The sequence below is a fragment of the Phocoena sinus genome, chromosome X, assembly GCF_008692025.1.
Source record: "Phocoena sinus isolate mPhoSin1 chromosome X, mPhoSin1.pri, whole genome shotgun sequence".
NCBI lineage: Eukaryota > Metazoa > Chordata > Mammalia > Artiodactyla > Phocoenidae > Phocoena > Phocoena sinus.
Genome location: NC_045784.1, coordinates 57,133,994 through 57,151,745, shown reverse-complemented (window position 1 = coordinate 57,151,745; position 17,752 = coordinate 57,133,994). Strand labels below are relative to the sequence as shown.

The 17,752-nt window shown below is 41.7% G+C and overlaps 1 protein-coding gene across 2 annotated transcripts in view; it reads right to left on the bottom strand.

Annotated features, from left to right (window-relative positions):
• The window catches only part of AR (androgen receptor), a 163,425-nt gene extending 152,375 nt beyond the window's left edge, over window positions 1-11,050 (bottom strand). The window contains exon 1 of one of the 2 annotated variants that reach the window (XM_032619680.1): window positions 9,515-11,050. In XM_032619680.1, the coding sequence (XP_032475571.1) occupies window positions 9,515-11,049 (1,535 nt within the window). In that variant the 5' untranslated portion in view covers window position 11,050. The remainder of the gene's footprint in view (window positions 1-9,514) is intronic. The other variant, XM_032619682.1, reaches the window with a different exon arrangement.
• Window positions 11,051-17,752: the final 6,702 nt, after the last annotated feature.

Sequence of the window (17,752 nt, the reverse complement as noted above, 5' to 3'; positions counted from 1 at the left end):
GGCAACTTGAATGCCCACACAAGCCAATCCATCAGTCCAGTAAGTGGATAAAAGACCCAGAAGCCTTAAGAGCTTCATGAATTTCTATTGATACTAGTTAAGGTTATTTTGCCTCTCTGACTCTCCTATTTCCTATCTATGAGGTGAGCGACCTGTGTGATAAAAAAGGAGCACTTGATTTGAGGAACAAAGAGTGGGGCTGAAATCCCAGCTCTGCCACCTTGAAGCTGTTTGACTTTAGACATGTCACTTAACTTCTCTGAACATAATATTTACAATGGGAATGACAGTATTATAATAGTATGGAGAATATTAAAACACAGTAAACCTGGCTACTTGTATACGGTAGAAATGCAGATGAAATGCAATAATGGAATATGAAACAACTCTGCAAACTGTAAAATGTTACTGGAATATGTCCAATGTCACTGTTCCCTGCGTTACATTCAGAAAAAGTTATCAAGGAGTCAAATAGTGCTACTAAAAATGTTTTGAACTTTGGAAAAGAACATCCCAGATAAAATACTAAGTACAACTGTAGCTTATTTATTGTCTGGTACTAGGTGGTTCTGGCTCAAGTTATCCTGTGACATGTTGAATCCACCAAAGGAGGCCAACTATTTCCAGGGAAACCCTGTCACAGGACACTTGCAGTCCCCCTAGCGGCCATATAGTAAGACTACACTTCCACAAGCAAGGAACACACTCAATTTGCACAAAACAGAACCCATAATTAAGGTTGGCCATTTTAAAGCTACATCATCTAATTCAGCAAAGGCCTTATTAAAAAGTTTTCATGTTCCCCTTACTCCCAGAATTGTCTGACTTGTGCTCTTTGCTTCTCTCCCTTAACCAACACCCTGAAAACCCATTTATACAGAACCTCAAAGCAAGCCACCATGATCAATGGAAAACTTGAGAGCAGAATGATAATTCTTGATCTGACCACCACACTGGGCATCTTTATTGGCTCTCACGCCAAACATAGACCCATTAATCACCCTCAATTTTAATTACTTCCTCATATATTGCAGACTTGTATAGTCAAAGACATCAAAACATGTTCCCAGAAAGTGCAAAAATATAGCCAAAAATGAGAAAGTAACTAGTAACTGACTTGACTGGGGTGGCACTGTTGAAAAAGGAGAAATAGATTACAACCCCTTGAGTTCAGTCTTCATTGTCTTTCCAGAAATACTACCTTCTGGTATCTGAAATATTCATCAAGACCTATAATCTATTGCTTGAGTTAAATCATGTCCCAACCTCATCCATAAGGATAAGAAACAGCCATAGATAATATTGTTAACCACTTCCACCTATGTTGATCCATTTCTTTTTTGGATATATGCATTTAAAAAATACATACCATACAATCCAGCATCTCATCATACTGGCATCATGGTGTTGCCGTTCTGTTTTGTTTTTATTTTTGTTTTAATAGCTATAAGCTCCTTGAGGGCAGTGATCTCAAGATTCTCCCTGAATTGTGTTCCCTTTACCCTGATCTCTCTCTAGTACACAGATGGGCATATAGAAGGTGTTTAATGAAAAGTGGTTGATTGATGAATACTTTTTAAAACTCACTTTATTAGGGTCATCTCTAAAGACAACTACGTCACAAGAGGACCTTTTGTTCAGTGGCCTGCCGTTCACTTACCATTTTCAGGACACAATAGCTATAGCTGATTAGATATGACCCTTAGCCTAGAGTGTTAATAAGACCAAAGTTCAATCCCTTTATAGGTAAATTTTCTCTTCTTTATGGGTATAGAGTACACCCCTGAAAAGAAGCCCAAATTATATGAGAGTAAAGGGACCACTTCTTCATCTACAAATACACACCAGAAGGAGTGGTGGCATTTACCTTGTCTAAAGCACAGCATATAAAAACATAAAATTATGACTCCAGCTGCTTACACAAACCTAAACATAAGCCAAATACAGCTAACTAGTGATTTCTTTGGCTTAGTTTGCATCTGTTACCTCTTCATGTTAGTTTAGTGCATAGAAATTATTATTCCTCATCCCCTTGCTAGTAGTTCCCAAATCCAAATACTAAAAAGAGGACTACTAACTGCATAAACCTTATTAATATGTTTCTTCTCTACTGTTGTCTGAAGACCTGAAAATTTTAGAGACACTCTTCTATTCATCCAGGAAGGGGCTGGCATTACCAATTCTAATTCACAGTTGAGGAAAACTGAGAACAGTGTCCTTATGCAGCCTTCATACAGGATGAAACAAAGTATGCTTTAACTTTCAACACAGCAGCAGAAACCTTTTGCCTCTTAAGTCCCAGAGGGGTTAAAAACTCAGGTACTTTCAGCGAGGTTGCAGGATACAAAATCAATATACAAAAATCAGTTATATTTCTATACACTGGCAATGAACAATTTTAAAGGATATTAAGAAAAGTCCATTCATAGTAGCATCAACAATTAAAACATTGAGGAACAAATTAAACAAAAGAAGTGCAAAATTTATACTCTTAAAACTACAAAACGTTGAAAAAAGTGAAAATGACATAAATAAATGGAAAGACATTCCATGGCCATGGATCAGAACACTTAATGTGGAGATGACAACACTCCCCAAATTGATCTACAGATTCAATGTAGCCTCTATCAGAATCCCAAATGGCTTCTCTGTAGAAAATGACAAGCTGATCCTAAAATGCATATAGAAATTCAAAGGACCCACAATAGTCAAAAACAATTTTGAAAAAGAAGAACAAAATTAGAGGACTCACACTTCCTCATTTCAAAACTTATTAAAAACTTATAGTAATTAAGACACCGTGGTATTGGTATAGGATCAATGTATTGTAATATAGCCCAGAGTCCAGAAAAAACATTTACAGTCAACTAATTTTACACAAAGGGTGACAAGACAGTTAAATAGGGAAAGAATCAACATATGGTGCTGTGGTGACTAGATATTTACATAAAAATTAATTCAAAACTGATCAAAAACCTAAATTTAACAGCTAAAACTATAAAACTCTTAGAAGGAAAGGTAAGTGTAAATCTTTGTGACCTTGAGTTAAGCAAAACCTTCTTAGATATGATACAAAGATCACAAGCTACATACAAAAAGTACATTGGACTTCAAAATTTTTAAAGCATGTTCTTCAATGAATACCATCAAGAAAGTGAAAAGACAACTCAGAGTATGTGATAAAATATTCACAAATTGTAATTTCTTATAGGATTTTTATCTAGAATATATTTTTTTAAAACTCTTACAACTCGGGCTTCCCTGGTGGCACAGTGGTTGAAAGTCTGCCCGCCAATGCAGGGGACACGGGTTCGTGCCCCGGTCTGGGAATATCCCATATGCCGCGGAGCGGCTGGGCCGTGAGCCATTGCCGCTGAGCCTGCGCGTCCCGAGCCTGTGCTCCGCAACGGGAGAGGCCACAACAGTGAGAGGACCGTGTACCGCAAAAAAAAAAAAAAACCTCTTACAACTCAATAAGAAAAATAATCTAATTACAAATGAGCAAAGACCTTTTTTGCAAAGAAGATATACAAACAGTCAATAAGCATATAAAAGGATGCTTAATATTATTAGTCATTAGAGAAATGCAAATCAAAACCACTTTGACATACCACTTCACACCCACTGTGATGTCTATAATTAGAAAGACAATAACAAGTATTGGCAGGATGTGAAGAAATAGGACCCTCATACATTGCTGGTGAGATTGTAAAATGGTGTAGCCACTTTTAAAAACAGTTTGGAAGTGCCTCAAAAGGTTAAACACAGAGTTACTATATGACCCAGAAACTCCACTCCTAGGTATGTACCCAAAAGAATTAAAAAACATGTTCATAGAAAAAATCTTGTACATAAATGTTCATAGCAGTATTATTCATAATAACCAAAAGGTTGAAGCAACTCTAATGTCCATCAACTGATGAATGGATAGATAAAGTGAGGTACATCCATAAAATGGAAAATATTGAGATGTGCTTCAACATGGATGAACACTGAAAATATTATTCTACATGAAAGAAGCTAGTCACAAAAGGTGACGTACTGCATGGCTCCATTTATATTAAATGTCAGAATAAGCAAATCCATAGAGACTGAAAGTAGACTGTTGGTTGATAGTTGCTCAGGGTTGTGGTGGAGTTTGACTGCTAAGTGGTTAAAATGTTCTAAAATTGATTGCAGTGATGGTTGCCCAACTCTGAATATAATAAAAACCATTGAATTGTATGTATACTTTAAATAGGTGAATTATATATTGTGAATTACGTCTCAATAAAGCTGTTGATTAAAAAAAATAAAACTCTGGTACTGCATGATCTAAATTGGCAGCATTCTCAAGTAACCAGCACTTTAGAGCTATACGCTTATCTAGATGAGCCACTCTCAACACTGCTCTGCCCTGTAGGTTGGCAACAGGAATTGGTGTAAGAGAGAAGGGATGGCAGCATTCATGAGTGTGCAAGGAACTGTGCATAAATCACAGCAGCAGTCACTAAAAGTAGCCCTTACTGAGCAAAAATCTAAAACATCATCTGTCAGGTGGGAAAGTTCAAGAAAAAAAGTTGGGAAGTGCAACTCTAGAGAGGTTTCCCTATGGTAAACAAATGTTATAGAAAATGCAACAACTTCTACTCCCTCAACTAGCAAAGGGATGTACACTAAGCACCCTCCTGGCTTACTCAAACTTACATGAGTGCTAATGAATAAACCAGAAGATGCTGGGTCTTTTCTTTGAAAAGAGTGCTATATAAATATGAGATTTCATAATTCTCTTCAATACGGCAAATGCCAACCAATACTGATAACTGTATGGAGCTTTACAAGCAACGAGGGAAAAAAAGTCAACTTTGTGCCTAGGATGAGGATAACTTACTCTGAGTTCAACATCTCAGAACGTGATGTAATGCTGGCAGGCAAATTCTGAGGTTGAATAATTTCTTCAATACCTTTCTTTTTTTAAAATGATTAATTCACATATAGCATCACCATATTAGCTCAGCCAGACAATTCTAGCAAGCACCATTGCATATAGATCAGGTACTACTTGTGAAAGCACTGCAGAAGTTTGACCCAGACAGAGCTGTCTCAGAGGCGAGAGGGTCCAGTTATTCTCAGGTTTTGAGAAAACGTTGCCAAAATAGCCAGTAGACAGAGAGAGACAGAGAACAAGAGACAGAGACAGCAGCCAGCAAAATACTTCATTAAATCACCAAGTCCTCAAGCCATCTAGTTCAGCTCCCTCAGCAACTGTTAAATCAGGCTCTAACCTTAAGGTAAAAAAAGCCCAGCTATTCATTTTGCAATTTCTTCAAGTCATCTATCTAGCCTTAAAAGAAAGGTGCTGAGGTTGATCTGATCTGTTACTCTCCAGATTAAAAAAAAAAATTCTTTAGGAGCATGCCACAGGTGTAATGAGAAAAAATATCCTGAAAAGTAGAAAAAAAAGTCTATATTCCAATATCAAAAGCATGAAAGGAGTAGAAAGAAAGAAAATCGGGGACAGGCAGCACTTAAGGAAGCTGCGGACAAAGAGAAAATACTGGAGGTAGGGGGTGGGGAGAAGTTTCCTTTTCCCTCTCAAACCAACCTCACAAAACTTGATTTTTATTTGCTTTCTATTTTTCAGAATCATGATTTCACGTTTGGTTATAAAATAAGCCCCTTGCTTACCACTTATTATAAAATAAGCCCCTTGCTTACCAGCTGGCATTCTGCTTTCTGCTTAGCACAGTTCTGAATGAAACTGGTGGTCTTGATATCACAGTAAATAACAATAATAATAAAATTGTCCATGTCCCTAACTCCAACTCACATAATCCCACCAAGAGCAGCCACAGTACAAGTAAGAGTCGGGAGACCAAAGAATTGTTTGGTTTAAATACATATATGTATACCAGATGAGAAAATTACTACAGGGAGGTAAAACATTTAAAAAAGAAAATGAAATGTGCCAGCAAATTCAATATATTAATATCAAAGTTTACAGCCTAAAAAGAATGGAAGTCTGATGAGGCAAAATTAGCACTGGCAAGAAAGCTCCGTTAAGTGACCCTGCAACAGGAAAGCTGCAAGCTTCTTCAAAAATGTCTCTCACTGATGTTAACCTTTGGCCAAGATGAGAGAGATACTCTGTGGACAACCAAGAGAAGAATTCTATCACTACATCTTGCACATATTTTCAAATGGGGTACCACCCAGTGTGGCTATATGGTCCTCGGGTTCTGATTACTGGTACCCAGACAGAACTCACCAGTTATTTACTGACCGTGAAGAAAGGATGCTTCTTTCCAACATATTGACCCTGAAGGCCTATGGACAGAGAGTGTCATTCCCAAAGCAAAACTCAGATTTACAAAAAAGACAAACTGCTCCTTGCAATATAGTCATAAAAAGTGACTTGATAACTGTGGAGAGGAGAGGAGATGGAAAGGGGAATTAATAAAATGACTTCTTTTGAAACAACTAATGGAGAAAGGCAGGATTTGCCAATTTCAAAGCACTACTAAAATACTACCTATTATGAAGACCAGAACAAATTATCAAGAGAAAAATTTAAATGTTCTTTTTGCATCTGGATAATTTATTTAAACCCCAACTCTAATTCCTGAACAGGCTCCCCTTGGTCTCATCTCCCAAGAATAAATATTTGTCATATTATTACGCTGTTTGCTGGGATATAAAGGGCCCTACTTCTGTCAAGTGAGACAGTGGTCAATTAACAAAGTTGTAGTCTTATTTATTCTTGGTGGAAGACAGCTCCATAAAATATTATCAGGGTTTCACACAAGCCCTATCACTTTTTATTATTCCTTCTGCTCATACCACATGCTAAAATAAGTAAAAATAAAAATTAAAGGACCACCTTAGGCCTCTCTCCTCTCGGCAGAAATATTGTAGATGCATAAGAACACAGAGCTATTCCAGAAGTTATTAAGTTAAAAAAACCCCTACAATTAAATAACGTATATGAACACACACACACAATTGGAAAAGGGAGTAATCCAACAGATTATTGAAAGTCTCTAGAATGTTGAGATTTTTAACTCAAAGTTGGCACATAATGCATGCAATACAGAGAGGGTGGAAGCTCTAGCTTTGGCTTAAAATAATTCCTTGCCTTTCACCAAACTGTGCCCCTACAAAGTGAGGGAAAGAAAAAGAAAGTAAGAAAATAGCAACTTTTAGATTGGGATTGGTTGAATTCTGATGAAATTGATAAATTTTCAAAAACCTGATTCAAGGATTTTCTTTGTCCTAGAAATGAAAAATCTTTGTCAACACACAAGACAGGAATGCCAGTTTTCCCTTTCACTAGATTCCTATAACTAGTGCAGCAATCACAAACCAGGAAAGATTAAATAATCTTGTACTTTCTTCGGGTACTGCTAATGTCTCACTAGTTGAGGTCATTAATTTATGCAGGTTTTAGAAATAGAGAAGTTTTTCCATTAAGACCTGGGATAAAATCCCCTAGCTTACTGCACACCTGATGGGAAGAGCTATTTAAAAGCTCTCTGTAGCCACTTTCTGAAAATTTCAGGTTATGTCTTCGAACACACACACATCTCTTAACAAATATGTGGAATCATTCACCCCCTCCCTGTTAACTGAGCTACTTGGGTGTTGGGGGAGGCATACAGAAGAGGGACAGGATGGTTCCAGTGACTGGGCAGGTCATGAAGCACCTTATACATTCCCCCCAACCCCGCCAAAAGAAAAATAGTTCACAGTAGAAGAGAGCTCCGCTGACTAGCAACCGCCCTAGGAAAAAATATATACTCTAGCAAGTAAATCTGTTCTTATGAAATGAAGACCTTTTGTCCCACAGTATAACCACATTGAAAAAATTAAAAAAAAAAAAAACAAACTTCAAATTAACTAGAAAAGACTGACAATATAAATGAAGCCTTTGAAAATCCTGTAAGCCAAACCTTAAGAACCTAAAAAATATAAAGCCTGGTTAGAAGCTGTTTCTTCAGTAACCCAGAAAATAATATTTTATGAACTCCTATCCTCCTCTTTCTTTTCTAACACTGTGCTATCAACCTTCCAAGAACAGAAGCATCAGTGAAAGGAAGCAAATTGTTGGATTTAAGTCTCCAAACAAAGATGCTAAGTCTAACAAATTTTGAAAAGTCACAGGTAAAGAAAATAGCTACAGAAACACAGAACAAGACATCAACATCCATGAGGACATCAGCACCCAGCAGATCTGAGGAGTTAGTTCCCCAGTCAATATTCCCTCCCTCATGGAGATAAACTAATATCTTAGTTTGCTAGGAAAAAAATCTTTAATGTGGTCTCCAAAGTGCTCAATTGTGGTAAGTAAGAATTTTTAACACGCAAGATGAAATTGACCGCCACTTTTCTCATGTCCTAATGAAAACTATTGGGCAAGATTAAGGCTCATAGGTCCCTAACAATTCTTACTTAATTTGTTAGAGGTAATATATCATGTTTTAAAATGCAAGTATGTCCTTAAAATGAAGGAAAAGCCCTATTCCTTTTGTAAACCCTAATCTCACAAAAGCAGATTTCTATGCACGCTGGAATAGCAGGAAATCCTTTAACTTTTTTCCCAACACTTTTGTAAGTCAGACTCAAGTCTGGTTAAATTGTTCATTAAAAGAACATTCTCCTCTTTATAGAGCTAATGCAAACTCAAAGTAGGAACTGTGGATCTGTTGTAATCCATAGAGCAAATAAACACTTTACAAGAGAAAAGCAACACTACCATCTAGTTCCAACATTGTCAACCTGTGAGGGCAAATCCTGCCCATTGTTTACGGGGAAAGGGGACATTTGGCTTTCCCCTACCTTTGCCTGCTCTAATCTTGCCTGGTTGGAGTCTCTCTCCTGACCTCCAACCCTGGGGCAAGTCCTCTTTGTTGCCAACAAAGGGACTTCACCCCTTCTTCACACAGCGGCACTCAGAACCCAGAGACCACCTTCTTCCCGTAATCCCATACTCCATTTCATCTCTTTGGAGGAGGCGGGTTGAGAAAAGTTTGGGTCAGTTATTTCGCCTCTAACCTGCCAAGACCAGCCACAGGCCAGGGGAGCAATCCCTAACAGACCTTAAGAGGAGAAAGTGCCCATATTTCTTGTCCAGGTTCTCTGATTTGGGGGCGGGGAGAAGGAGAAGTAGTGGAGGGCTTAAGGGCTTTATTTCGGAAGATGGCCCTTGCAATTGGATTTAAATTTGGAGTCAGCGAGACATGGAGTACCAAGTGGCAGGCAAGATTTTTGGAGGCTGGTGGGGGGCGGGGGTTGTCAAGGAATCTGGAAGGGCTTGCACCAGCACCCAGGGCTCACAGTGGTGGGGACTGGAGCACACAGTGGGGGTTCAGAGCGCAAAGGTCGAATCTTTGGTAGGCCAGAAGTCCAGGGAAAGGCTCCAGATTTAGGGCGGCCCTTTCTGGGGAAGCTTGTTCAGCTCGCCCAAGAACAGAGCGTTTGCGCGGGGAGGAGAGGACTGACTCTAGGCTTAAAGACATTTTTAGGAGGAGAAACTTACCGCATGTCCCCATAAGGTCCAGAATAGCTCTCCATCCAGGGGCCCATTTCGCTTTTGACACAACTTGGACTTGGATAGGGCACTCTGCTCACCACGCCGCCGGGATACCACACATCGGGTGGGGGAAAGTCACCTTCCTGGCCCGCCAACCCCTGAGGTGGCCGAGTGTAGCCGTATGGGGCTACAGCCCCTGCCTCGCCTGCGCTGCCGCCCCCGCCTCCGCCACAGGGCCCATAGAGCTGGCCTTCTTCGGCTGTGAAGAGAGTGTGCCAGGAAGAGGAGGCGGCAGCTGAGGGTGAGCCTGAGCCCGGTCCTGCTGCACCTACGCCGTGCAGGCTCGCCAGATCCCCATAGCGGCATTGTGCCGCCGCGGCCGCCCAGGCGCTGCCATAGTCCAGGGGGTTCTCCAGCTTGATGCGGGCATGAGGTTGGGGAGGCGGCGGAGGGGGCAGCGGCCCAGCCAGGGCTAGCGGAAAGTTGTAGTAGTCGCGACTCTGATAAGCTGCTACCTCGTCCAGTGCTCCAGACTTGTACAGAGACAGGGCGGATGGCAGCTCAAGTGTTCCGGAGCCCCCTGCTTCGCCGCTGCCAGAGCAGCGCAGGCTCTCACTGTCCAGCCCTTTGGTGTAACCTGCCTTGAAAGGGGAATACTCAGCAGTCTCTTCGGTGCCCTTGCTCGGGCCATCATCCAGCAGAGAACCTTTGCATTCAGCCAACGGGGCACAAGGAGTGGGACGCACAGCTGGTGGACCTCCCAGGAGCGGGGCGTACATGCAATCCCCCCGAAGCTGTTCCCCAGGACTCAGATGCTCCAATGCCTCCACACCCAAGCCCATGGAAACCGACACTGCCTTACACAACTCTTTGGCGCTGTCCGAGATGGTCGAACTGCCCCCCAGGTAACTGTCCTTGGAGGAGATGGGAGCCCCAGTGGCCTCCCTCGCTCTCCCGCTGCTACTGCTGCCTTCAGATACCGCCTCCTGCTGCTGCTGTTGCTGCTGCTGCTGAAGAAGTTGCATGGTGCCGGCCTCGCTCAGGATGTCTTTAAGATCGGTGGAGCAGCTGCTTAAGCCGGGGAAAGTGGGGCCCAGCAGGGACAACGTGGATGGGGCAGCTGAGTCATCCTCTTCCGGAGGTGCTGGCGGCGGCTGCTGCAGCCCCTTGCCGGCTGCCGAGGCAGCTCCCGGCTCTGGGACGCAGCCACGATCCGGGGGGTCCTCGGGAGCTGACTGCTGTTGTGAAGACTGCTGTCCCTCATCCAGGGGCAGGTAGCCTGTGGGGCCTCTGTTCTGGACTTGGGGAGAGCCATCCTCACTCTGCTGCTGCTGCTGTTGCTGCTGCTGCTGCTGGGGACTGGTCTCCTGCTGCTGCTGCAAACGGGCGCCGGGAGGTGCTGCACTCGCGGCCGCAGGGTGCCGGGGACCCGGGTTCTGGATCACTTCGCATACACTCTGGAACAGGTTCTGGAAAGCTCCTCGGTAGGTCTTGGACGGCGGCCGGGGGTAGACCCTCCCCAGACCTAATTGCACCTCCATCCTTAAGCTTGGGTGAATCTTCCACCCAATTCTTTTATCCTGCTCCCCTTCTCTTGCTGAGAAGAGTTCAACAGGCTGCTATGCGTAGTTGCTGCAGCTAGTTGCCCACCTGCGGGAAGCTCCTGGGGAGGAAACTTGCGGGAGTAACAACTCCAAAGAATTCTGACAGCCTCAAAGTCTCGTGCAGAGGAAACACGCGCTGGACACGATCTTCCCTGGCAGGCTCACAATCTGCTCCTGAATACTTGGAGGGTAGATTCAAAAGATGCTCAAATCTTGAAGGGGGGGTGGGGAGGAAAACCCTCTGCCTTCTGAATTTGGTGTCCACTGAAGCAGGTGCAAATAAGAACCAGGTTATTTTCTTTTTGTTTTGTTTTGTTTTGGGTTTTGCTATTGGGTTTTGTTTGTTTGGATTTGGTTGGGGTTTTGTTTGTTGTTTTCTTTTTGGGGGGGCTACTGAAGTCCTGACTGCCTTTTCATCCTTTGATCTCTGGCCCCACAAACTGGTGGGAGGGGGAAGCGGCGTGCAGGGGGAGGTGGAGAGGGAGTAAGAGGAATCTGGGGGTCTGCCCTGCTTACCGCCTAACCAGCCAGATTCTGGCTGCAGTGCTGAAGCGGCTCCCCGGTCTCCTGGCACCCCAGAGCCGTTTTTGCAACGTGCAGCTAGCTCTCCCGCTCGCAGCCAAAGGGAGTTACCTCTCTGCAAACTCAGGCTGGCTGCGCTGGGCTGACTGCAGGGGGGTTGAGGGGGCTGCGAGGAGAAGGCGGAGGCAGCAGCAGGACAGGAGACCCTGGAGGGGGGGCGGGGTGGAGGGGAGGAGGACAAAGGCAGGCGTCAGTCCTACCCGGCACTTTCCTCGCTTCCTCCGAGTCTCCAGCAGCTTTTAAAAACTTCACTGAAGAGGAAAAGGCAGCTCCGGGGAGGCGGTTTCGAAGCCGCCGCGCCGCAAGAGGCGTTGGCTGTCGCCAGAGCCGGCTGGGGTTGACGCGGTGCGTCCCTTCGGCTCCTGTCCCACACTGAAGCAGCTTGTTCAGTCGCTTTCCTTCCGTCGCCTCCTCTGCCTCCAGGCTTGCTCCGGACCCTCTGGCTCTCGCTCCACGCTGGCTCCCCGGGATCTCGGAGGGGGCGCTGGGAAGTGGAGAGCAAATGCAACAGTTTGCGAGTCGGGTCCCGCCCCCGCCGGGCCGGCCTCCTTGCCTTCCCACCTCCTTTCTCCCTCCCCTCCCCTTTGATTTTCTCCCCTCCCCTCCCCGTCCACTAAAGCCGGGCGGCTTTGGAGAAACAGGTGCTGGCGCAGCGTGGGTGAGGGCAGGAGAGGCTTGTTCTAGCCCAGGAGCACTCCAGCTCCCCGACTACCTCCTGCTTTCCTGGACCAGGTTTTAAGCATCGGGGCTGAAGCTTTAACCCGGAGCTTTATTTTGACGACAGAGCCACCAAACTCTCAGAGGACCATACTTGCCAGATTTGGTTCTGAAGTCCAATTTCAAAACAGACCCTGTGCACTTGTGGGAGGGGGGAGAGAGTGGGAAAGGGCAATAGAAGTATAGAGGAAATAGATGTCCTTCAGCGAGAGACTATGTTCAGGGAAGGCAGACCGGAAAGCGCAGACGGGAGGATCTCCTACAAACTGAGGAACAAGCAATGGCCAAGCCAGCCTATACTTGTTGAAACATTTCAAATTTCTCCATAGGGGTAGATTGGGTCTCGTGGCACTGTATCAGTTGCTCTAGGAACCCTCTGCCTGGGAACAAAAGGTAATCTCTATCCTTTTCTCTTCCCTTTTTCCTGTCTGGAATTGCTTCTTACCACACACTTCTCATCTATCCTGATGTACAAAGGAAAATCACCCAGAAAAGCAGGCAAACACATAAACTCCAGAAAGACTTGTCATGTACATAGAGATCTTGATTTTGTCCAGGGTTTTGCAGACATTTGCTTATATACAGGCACTTGCTTTTCCAAGTTGCCTTTGAATAGTTTAAGCTTGCAAACTGCAGTATTCAAGGAATGGAACCTATATAAGACTGCTTTTCTTCCTCTTAGTAGACAACCAGGAGTGGAAGGTCATTTGGGCTATTGCAACTGTTCTTTTCTGGAGGAGGTCTCATCTTCCCTGTGTAAAGATGGAGAGGCAGTTGGGAATGGAAGAGTAGAGAAAATGAAAGGGGAGATCTATAGCGAAAGAGGTGTCCCTTGGTATCAGCAGGGTCCCTGGGCCTCCCTAGCTTTTAAATTCCTTAGACTTCTGGATCTGGGCAGGGTCTGTCTGTCCCAGAGGACAAGTGGAGTTTTTCCATGTGGGCCTGTTCTGTTTTTTACAGGTTTCTACAGAATCTTATCTTGTTCACAGCCAAGCATAATGGGAATTAACTTACCATGACCAAAGGAAGTAACTTAATACTAAAGGCAGGGAAGAGTGGGCATGATCTGCTCTATTTTCCAGATGAAGACATTGAAGCAAGGATATAATTTGTTCTATGTTCCACTTTAGTAGAACCTAAACTAGTCTTCCATCTTATTGCTGTTTTAGTTAGACTCATCAATGTCAAGAGAACTTAGAAAAAGGCTATAAATGAAACTTCCAGAAGCATGAGGAGCTTTTCACCTGAGGAGGTGAAAAATTATCTTCTGGGATTTTAATGATTTCACCCCTGCCTGAACATATCACAGATATACACCCTTTTTTGGTAAAGAAGCTCACAAAATACTCCTTATGGTAAAGAAGCAGTCTTATTCGTAGAGATGTCAAATTGTAACAGGGCTAATTCTCAATTCCTTATTGTCATGGAAAACAAGAATATGTAATTGGAATGCACAGATACTTTGAAAACCTTATTTAAATAGTCATCAAAACCTTTAGTTCCACCAAAGCTTTTAACAAGGGTTCCTCAAAGGGAATTAAGTAAGTTGGGCTGGCAGGAAAGTGAAATGGAAATAACATAGGTCTCAAAGTCAGAAGTTTGTCTACAGATTAACAATGAATCTCTTCCTCTACATAAGCTTCGGTTTCTTGCTCTGTGAAATGGGAAGGGAAGGAAATAGAAGCTGGACCTGACAGTCTTTCAAACACTGACAATTTAGAGTGCTGTGACTGACGTGAGTTTTCTTCTTATCTACACTCCGTAGAGGGTGGGTATGGAGGTGGATATGGAGGGTGGATATCTACACTCCATAGAGGGTGGGTATGGAGGGATATCACTATTTTTCACTAGTGATAGTGAAAAATCCAATGGACAGAGGTGAGGAGGGTAGTTATAAGCAAAGAAGCCTGAAAAAACATAAGGTGAGAAATAATTTCTCAGAGCTGCCCATTGAATAAATGGCATCCCAACAGACATTCAAATCCAGGTCTGAAGAATTCCAAAATTCATGTTGCTTTCACAGCACCAAAATTGTCTTATAAAATTCTGGCCAATAATATGTACCCTTAAAATGCTGATGTGGTAATTAAAGGAGATCATGTGTGTGGAACAACTTTATAAACAGGAAAGCATTGTACAAATCTGAAGGATCACCTTGTTATGTTATATTTTTAAAGGTGGTGCTATCTACATTTATGTTATTGTCAGGGAAGACTACTGTGAACATAACAGGAGCTTATACTTTATTTTGAATTTTGAGTTCTGATCCCCAATCTCAAATCTTATTTTTCTCCCATTGTTTTAAAGAAGATCAAGAGACACTATTGGAGACTATTACATAAATTATGTGCTTGTACCATCTTTCTTTCTCTTTTTCTTTTTCTTCTTTGCAATTTTTAGCAACCACATAAGTAATCAGTAGTGTCTTCTCAGGACATTCGAGTTGAGGGTATGTTTTTGCCATGGGCTTCCTCTGCAATTTCAAGGGGACTTTGTTAATAGAATTTTCCCTAGTTCCTTGCTCTGGAAAGCCAGGATGAGCTGACCTTTGGAAAATGATGGACATTCGCCAAGTCCTGTGGGCTTTATTTCCTAAATATCTCACAAATCTGCCTACTTCTCTTCATCTCTGCTACTGTCAACCTAATTCAAAGCACTGTCCTTTCTTACCTGGACCACTGTAAATGGCTTCCTCCTTCCACTCTTACTTTCCTGCAGTCAGTTCTGCATTGAGCAATTAAAGGGACTTTTTAAAATTAAAAAAAAATTAATTAGAACAGTTTAATGTCACAACAAAACTGAGGGTAAGGCACAGATATTTCCCATATAACCCCTGTATCCACACTTGCATAGCCTCCCTGATTATCAACATTCCTACCACAGAGGTACATTTGTAACAACTGATGAGCCTGCAGTGATACATCATAATCACCCAAAGCCCATAGTTTACGTTAGGGTTCACTCTTGGTGTTGTATATCTATGGGTTTGAACAAACATATAATGACATGTATCTATCATTATGATATCATACAGAGATTTTTCTCTGCTCTAAAAGTCCTCTGTGCTCCAACTATTCATCTCCCCCAACCCCAGGCAACCACTGATGTTTTTACCGACTCCATAGTTTTACCTTCTCCAAAACGTCGTATAGTTGGAATTATACAATATGTATTGTATTAATCATACAATATGTAGCCTTTCAGATTGGCTTCTTTCACTCAGTAATACACATTTAAGTTTCCTTCATGTCCTTTCATGACTTGATAGCTCATTTCTTTTTAGTACTGAATAATATTCCATTGTCAGGATGTACCACAGTTTAGTTATCCATTAATCTACGAAAGGACACCTTAGTTGCTTCCAAGTTTTGGCAATTATGAATAAAGCTGCCATAAACATGTGCAGGTTTTTGTGTGGATATAAATTTTCAACATTTTAGGTAAATACCAGGGAGCATGATTGCTGAATAGAATAATAAGAGTGTGTTTGGTTTTGTAAGAAACCATCAAACTGTCTTCCAAGGTGGCCGTACCATTTTGCCTTCCCACCAACAAAGAATGAGAATTCCTGCTGCTCCACATCTTCACTAGCATTTGGTGTTGTCAGTGTTCCAATGTTGGCCATTCTGGTAGTGGTATCTCATTTCTGTTTAAATTTGCATTTCCTTCATGGCATATGATGTGGAACATCTTTTCATATATTTATTTGCCATCTGAATATCTTCTTTGGTGAGGTGTCTGTCAAGATCTTTGACCATTTTTAATCCAGTTGTTTGTTTTCTTATTGTTGAGTTTTGAGAGTTATTTGTATATTTTGGATAACAGTCCTTTATTGATGCATCTTTTACAAATATTTTCTCCCAGTCTGTGGCTTGTCTTCTCATTCTCTTGGCATTGTCCTTTAAGAGCAAAACTTTTAATTTTAATGAAGTCCAGTTTATCAATTCTTTCTTTCATGGATTGTGCCTTTGGTGTTGTATCTAAAAAGGCATCACCACACCCACGGTCATCTAGACTTTCTCCTATGCTATCTTCTAGGGGTTTTATAATTTTGCATTTTGTATTTAGGTGTGATCCATTTTGAGTTATTTTTATGAAGAGTGTAAAGTCTGTGTCTAGATTCATTTTTTTACATGTGCATTGCCAGTTTTTCCAGCATCATTTATTGACAAGACTACCTTTGCTCCATTTTATTGCCTTTGCTCCCATGTCAATGATCAGTTGACTACATTTATGTGGGTCTATTCCTGGGCTTTCTATTCCAGAGGGATTTTTCTAAAACAACCATATTAAGGTATGTCATTATTGACATACAATAATGTGCACATATTTGAAGTTGTATGAATTGATAACTTTGCCATATGCATACACTCATGAAACCATCACCCAGTCATGATAGTGAAAATATTCATCACACCCAAAATTTCTTTTGTGTACCTTTTTACTTCCTCTCCCCACCCTTCCCCACACTCCCCTTCTGGCAATCAAAAGTTTGCATTTTTGTCACTATAGATTAGTTTTCATTTTCCAAAATTTTATATCAATAAAATTATCATCTTTTTTTGTCTGGCATCTTTCACTCAGCATAATACCCTTGATATCCATCCAAGCTTTTATGTGTATCAGTAATTTGTTCTTCTTTATTGCTAAGTATTATCCCATTGTATGGATGTATCAAAATTTGTTTATCCATTAGCTTGTTGATGGAATTTGTGTTCTTCACAATTTTTGGCTATAACGAATAAAGCTTTTATGAACATACATACATACATCTTTGTATGGACATATGCTTTCATTCCTCTTGATTGTATATTTAGTAGTGGAATGGGTGGGTCACAGAGTAGGTGTATATTTGCCTTAATAAAAAAACTGCCAAGCTGTTTTCCAAAGTAGTTGTGCCATTTTATATCCCCACCAGCATTTCCTCCACATCCCCACCAACACTTGGTATGGTCAGTCTTTTTAAACTTAGCACTCTAATTTGATGTGTAAGCATTTCTCATTTAATTTGCATTTCTCCAATGAATAATTATGTAGAGCATTTTTCATGTGTATATTTGCCATTTATATATTTTCTTTGGTAAAGACTGCTCAAAATTTTTGCCTATTTTTTAAAAAAATTGGGCTGCTTGTATTTTATGGCGTTTTTAGAGTTATTTATATATTCTAGATACAAGCTCATTGTCAGAAATATGACTCAGTAATATTTTCTCTCAATTTGTAGTTTGTCTTCATTGTCTTATAACTATATAACTATAACTTATAACTATAATTCTATATTTAATTAATTAATTTATTTTATTTTTTGGCTGTGTTGGGTCTTTGTTGCTGCATGTGAGCA